The sequence below is a fragment of the Geospiza fortis genome, unplaced genomic scaffold, assembly GCF_000277835.1.
Source record: "Geospiza fortis unplaced genomic scaffold, GeoFor_1.0 scaffold186, whole genome shotgun sequence".
Lineage (NCBI taxonomy): Eukaryota > Metazoa > Chordata > Aves > Passeriformes > Thraupidae > Geospiza > Geospiza fortis.
In genome coordinates this window covers 5,256,476-5,263,072 of record NW_005054331.1, presented here as the reverse complement: position 1 = coordinate 5,263,072, position 6,597 = coordinate 5,256,476, and the positions used below count along the sequence as shown (strand labels likewise).

Here is a 6,597-nt window from a genome sequence, read left to right as displayed (position 1 = left end):
AGGGGGGAATAGAAGAACTAAATCAAGTGGTCTGTTAGCTGTGGCCTTGAACAGTTCATAAGAGGCAGCTGAGCACACTGTGAGAATTTGTGATGGGTACAATCCATCTTCTCTTGTTGTGAAAGACAGACTCCACTAATAATGATGCAGATCCTTGCCCCTTGTAATATGATGGAAATCTTATTTTATGAGAAGAGCTGCCTCGTAAAGAAATCAAATTCCCCCTTCAGATTAAATAAGATAGAAATTTTTTATGCGTTAGTGGCCAGAAGGATTCACTTTTGTGGATACAAACTGCCAAAAATTGGAGCAATTGCTCCTGCTGCTTTCCTTTCAACATTTCATACTGAAGTCATATCCATGGCATATAAGCAACTTAGCTAGGCAAAACAGAAATTACACTACTGTGTAATTGGTAGATTTGCTAATGGTGACAACAGTAACTAACTAGGTTCAAGTTGTTTTATGATGTTCTCTTGCTTGAAGTTGCCATATTGGCAGGGTAATGTTGATGTTTCCAGATTTATCTCTTGCTTTTCGTTGCAGAGATGTGCAAATGCGTGTCATTTTGTTATTATTTTGTGACACATGAAAATGATGTACTTGTTCTGTTTACTCTGTCTTGACTTAATTAGTAAGATGTGATAGATTGCAAGACTTTGAATGTCTTCAATAAGATTTTTTTTCATGTGTTTTTGGTGCTTAACTTCTTTTTGCTGTAAAAGTCTGAACTTCTATCCATGTTCTGTGTGAAATGCTGATAACAATTCCTTGTCAGTTTCAACGCATATTTTAACAATATGACATACATAGAAAATACACAGAGATAAGTGCAGGTAAAGAAAGAAGCAGCATAATCCAAACTGAAATTATCATCTAGGAAAGGGTAAAATAGTTTGGGAGAGAAGAATGGGCAGGAGAAGAGGGAAGATCAGGAAGGACAAGTGTAATTGCAAAAAGACAGAGTTGTGAGAAGAGGGGATTTGAGAGACAGTCCAGACCAGGAAGGATAGGAGAGAAGTGAGAGTGGTGGCAGAGGGAAGAGGGCTTGGGAAGAGGAGAAGTCCATGCATGGATCATTTTCAGTTGAAGTGAGCTCATGCATGGACCTGCAAGGTAGAAGGAGCCCCTAAGGAGAGATCACTTCAGGTCCTATGGAGCCATGACCAAAAATACACAGTGGCAAGTGAGACCCAGACCAGCACTGCCAGGCTGGGGACAGTACTGCACTGGTGCCTGCACTGGCTCTTTTGGAGGGAACAAAAGTGTGCTGCCAGGGGATGTGGCAGCAAACTGCACTCCTGCCTGTGTTCTCTGAGGGCTTTGAGGAAAGAGGGGCGATGACAGCTCAGAAAGGCAATCTCCTATATCAATGAAAATGATGAATGTGGAAGGACAATGTTAGTACTTCCACAATGAGGCATCAAGAGAAGGTGATCAAAGTAAATATTCGTAAAGAGATTAAAGAATGCCTTGTGTGTTTGAAGAATGTATGATAAGTCTTCAGATCAAAGCAAAGTCTGTGTTATTTAGCCATTTAGAAAAGTTAGTTACTGGTTATATGAGCTGGATAATGGAAGGCGTATTAACTGTGCAGAAAATCTTGTAAAACACATAGCAGAATTTGTGAAAGGCATTTTTGTGCATCTCATGATTTTTTTCAAGTGCTCTCATCCTCATATATGTATTGTAAACACTTGTTTTTAAGGAACATTTCCGGTGCCTAATGATTTTATTCTCAAAGCAAAGAGATTTAATTAAAGCCTCATTAAACACTACAGTAGATGACTTTGGATTATAAATTAGATCATGAAAAATGTTGTAGGAGTTGTGTTCTCTTATTTTAGTAACATGGCTCTGTGTGTAGAAAATAAATCCTTGTTAATTGAGCACAATGGTGGAGGGCTATCTTGTAGTGAATTTTCCTGCACATACTCTTACATCTTGAACAACTGTGATTTTCAGACAGGAGACTGGGGAGAGCCTTCAATTACCTTGCGACCTCCAAATGAAGCCACAGCATCAACGCCTGTACAGTATTGGCAACATCATCCAGAGAAACTCATCTTCCAGTCATGCGATTATAAAGCCTTTGTAAGTGTTGATAAATTTAATGGTTTGATTTGGGGCAGATATATTAAACTTGGATTTTGATCGGCTGTTGTGTTTTACTTTCATTTATAGTATTTTTTCAGTCACTTTTAGAGAGGTCACTACTTCTGAAATACTGTAATTGCAATAAATGAGAAACAAGGATGCACAGTACTTTTTTGCTATGAATTGTGTGATACATTGCAGTCCATGTGGCATTAGTGTTAGAGAAAGGGCACTATGAGTAAGTGGGTAAGTGTTGTTGAAGTGACAGTGAGAGCAAGCACCCCTACTTTTCATCTCTTACAAATCCCTGTCCAGTAGTCATGAAAGAATAATAAAACATATCTACCTCATACCTACCTTAATGCTGTGTGCACAGCAGTTAAAGTAAGTGTTGCCTCACCTGAACTTTATATAGGTGTTTTGGGGAAAGGAAATAGAGAAGAAGGAGGTGAGGGTCCCACCCTCAATAGACAAAAAGGAAGTGAGGGTCCTGAGTGTTTTTCATCTATGGAACAAGGGCACATTCAGACCTCTGCCAGCCTGATGGCTACTTGAAGTACCAGTAGCAGTCAGTTCCATCAGGGCAAAAATACTTATTTTTACCTCCATGTGGCTGCAGGCAGTTACTACTTCCCATCCCTGGAGAAATGGAGCTTCCCTCTACAACTAAAGACAATTAGTCTTCTCTGACTGTTTTAAATGTTTGTGGAGGAGAGAAAGGTCTCCTGCAGTACAGAAAGTCATTGGAAGGGTTTTTTTTAATGAAAAACAGTTTTCTGAAATCTTGAGTTCCCTGTCAACAGGGTGGGGGGACTGGAGCTTCTGGGGAACTGAAGAGGTACCTCAGCCCACCTTTTTAAATGCTTACATTTCCCCTTCTGACTTTGCTGGAAAGCATTGTTGAAGCTGCTGAAGGTGCCTGCAGCCCACTGTGTGTCCTCTCTAGAGGTGGCCGCCTTATGGCTGGCTTATGTTCAAAGGAAAGGGCTCAGAGTTGCCTTAGGATGGTAATTGGGGATTAACTGCTGGTCCAGGATGTGGGGTTGAGATGGTATTCACTTGACGGGCCTTGGATCTTTGGTGCTTTTTAGGATAATGCTCTGTTCACTAAATACTGCTGCATTTTGGGGAAGAGTTGGAGGCTACTGGATTGGATTTAAAGCATATCTGGAAAGGAAGGAATTAGAGACTAAATGCAAGTGAGACAGAGCCTGGCTCCCTCTGAGGAGGGGCAGAAGGAGTGTTACAGACCTGCCCTTCTGGAGCACATCTGTATCTTCCATTGGACCCTCACGGGGTTAAAAATTGCCATGCACGCAGTGATCATCCCTGGACAGTAACTAGAACCTCTGCCTTCCTCAGCAAGATGGCCAAGGACCATCTCACCTGCTCTCAGTCTTGTTCTCCTACTGTTAAAAACCTCCTTGCTCACCTCAGATTGAAAAGGAAAGGTTAGCAACTTCTGGTTCTTTAAATATTTTTCATAGTTTTCAGTGAAGTGAACATGTCTATCTCAAGTGCCTTTTCTCTTTTTTTATGATCCGGCAGTAAATTCATAATCTAATGTAACCTTTGTAGTAGATTGGAAGATGGATCATTAAAGAAGTGAAGTTGGAATGACCAGGAATATCCAAGTTAGTGATGATTAAGGAAAGACCTTCCTTTCCTAAGGACCATGTGTCACCCCTTTGTTTCAGCTCCTTGAGCTATACTGACCTCAGCTTTAAGTTATAATTGGGGTAGCTTTCACTCTATGCCACATCAATCAGTTAAACTGTTGGATGTTCTCTGTATTGCTCCCACATGCCCTGGGTGTTTGAGAAGGACTGTTTCCAAAAGCACAGAAAGTCAAAAGGAAGCAAAATTTCTTCTGAGAGTTTCAGATTTTTCTGACAACTAAATTGGATGGTTCTGCTGTGATTTGTGTGTCTATTCCACACTCTATCCTGGGAAGCATTTCTGAATGCCTTCAACTGAGGCTTTTTGCTGCTGTGCAGATGGGACAGGTGCTCTCCTTCTCTTCTCCTTCTTCTGCCTTAAGCAAAAAGCACTGCTTTTCACTGCTTTTCTACCATGGTGCCTGACCAACTAGTAGCTTTCAAGGAAAAACCAATTTGTTTTACTGTAGTCTCTAGAAAAATGAGAGGGGAAAAAAACCCAACCCCCAAAGCAAAACAAAAAACATCTGACCACAACCCCCAAAGCAAAACAAAAAACATCCGACCATCCAACCAACCAATCAACCGCCCAAAAAGCTGAAGACATTAATTGCAACCTGCCCAGAGAAGGCTAAAGATTCCAGATGTGTCAGACAGCAGGATTCAGAGAAAAATACAGTTAAGTTCAATATGGTTTTGTTTACTCTTCTAATTTCAGAGTTTGCTTTAAATATGTTGTTTTTCTTCAAGGGCAACATCAAACTGTCCCATCAAATTAATGCCCAAAGCCCTATTCACATCACCAGCAAGGCCCCAGCTGGACTCACAGCTGCTCAGTTTATGAATCTTTCACATCTACAGTCCTCTAGGAATGCCCTTCATTCATTCCTTTATGCTTGTGCTTATCTGGTAGTGTTGATGTTGCTCACTGGCCCATTTATAATGCCCTATAAAGTGTTTCTCACTAATTGCTGTGTTGGCTACGGTCTACATTGAAATATTTATGCATTTTCTTGCAGGTCAGAGACTCCTGCTGTACACAGTGTACACTGAAGGCTTTAAGGAAAATATCTCAGTTTTGGTCAGAAGACCAGAGAACTGAACCAGTACACTCTGTGTTCAGTTCCAGCTTGCTTCATCTGTAACTGAAGTTCATTTTGATAGGTTCTTGTCTAAGCTGAAGCTGGTTCACCATCTGGTTGGGTCAGTTTAGGCTGTTTCTCAGAGGAGACATTCTGGTAGAGTGAGACAGGTCAGCAGTGGTGGGTTGCAGCATCCTCTGGAAAGCCTTCCACAGTGCTTTCTCTCCTCCTGCAGCCTACCTAGCATATTCTCACAGTGGCATGACTTATCTTCAGCTCCCATGTTGCTCACTTAGACCTGGAGATTCAGGAGAAGCTGTGGCCTTGTGCTGCAGTGAGAATACAGAGAGAGACTCCTCTGTGCTTGGGGAAGAGCAGGTGAGAGGGGCCTTGCTGTGCTCTCTGCTCAGTTAAGCCAGACTTGCATGTGACATCGTAGAGAAATTCAGCAATGTCCCGTTTGCACAGAGCTCCAAGGGCACACCCACACCCACAGGTATGCAGGCCTGTGGCACCTGCAGGAGAAATGCAGAGCATGGTGTGGCTTTGATTCAGCCCGGGTAGCTGTAACAAGACCCCTCTCTGCTAGGTGGGAATGGCAGGGATGATGCAGCAGCTCCATCCCTGCAGGAGCAGCACCATTCAGCCACGGTGCAGGGGGTACTGAGACCTCAGGGCAGCGGGGGCTGCAGGAGGGCTCAGACTGGGTGTGCCAACAAGTGACACGGTGAAGGAGAGCCTGTAGCACAGGGCTGTGTCACTGGGGCACTGCCTGCCGTGTTAGCCCTGGAGATGAGCAGGCTCCTCCCAGGGGTTCCTCGCGGTGAGCTGAGCCAGGACACAGCACTCTGCTGCTTCCTCTCACACAGCCTCCTCCAGATCGCTAAGGGCTTCCAAATAATGGTTCAGGGTCAGCCTTTCCTTAGGAAGAAATAATGGTTTAAGCTAGTTATAGTGCAGATTTGTTGTTTCTCTTTGCTGACATCAGGCTCTATCTGCACGTAAATTAGTTACAGATTGAGTACACTGAGGTTAAGATCACTGCTGCCCTTCTCATCCACGTGATTGCACACATAACAATAGGAGTTTGGCAGATGGCAGCTAAAAAAAGCAAATTCTCCATTTTATAATCAAATGGGTTTTTTAAGATGGAATCTGTATTATTTGTTTGTTGTTTCAGTAACTAAAATGATAATCTAGAAGACTTTCAGATATTGTTTCAAATGCTGCAGCTGATTCAATACACTTGTTGCTGTGCATTCCTGTTTCATGGGTTGATTAACACATTAGTTTAAATGATTTGTCAAAGAACTGCCGAGTCAAAAAGATCTAAAGCAATACAGTAAGAAATAGGTTGCTACCAGTAGTTTTTTTAAAGCATTTTTTTGTGCATTTCTGCAGATGTTTGTTGGTTCTGGAATTTCAGTTAATCTAAGTTCAATGGATTTCTGTTCCAGTATTTAGGTTCTATGCTGGTAAAAGAGTTAAGAGGCACAGAGTCAACACAGGATGCATGTGCAAAGATGAGGGTAAGTTTGTAAACCTACTCTATTGTAATAGTATTAAATAACTGTGATTGCTTGTGCTGTACCCTTTTTGCTTTTGTAATGTGCTGTTATCCATTTCCTTTCCTTGCTTTTACATTGATATTCAATAGGAAATCTATTCTGTCTTATATCTTAATTTGAAGAATACCAAAATTTAAAGATATATTTTTATTTTGTATGTTGTATCTAACAAAAAACCCCAAATGTTTGTAT

General features: G+C 41.8%; 1 protein-coding gene across 6 annotated transcripts in view; it reads left to right on the top strand.

The window, feature by feature from the left end:
- Positions 1 to 6,597, top strand: part of ANKS1B (ankyrin repeat and sterile alpha motif domain containing 1B) — a 409,286-nt gene that overhangs the window by 378,258 nt on the left and 24,431 nt on the right. For all 6 annotated transcript variants that reach the window (XM_031057572.1, XM_031057571.1, XM_031057573.1 and 3 more), the window contains 2 exons: positions 1,966 to 2,094; positions 6,295 to 6,366. In XM_031057572.1, coding sequence (XP_030913432.1) covers positions 1,966 to 2,094; positions 6,295 to 6,366 — 201 coding nt within the window. The remainder of the gene's footprint in view (positions 1 to 1,965; positions 2,095 to 6,294; positions 6,367 to 6,597) is intronic.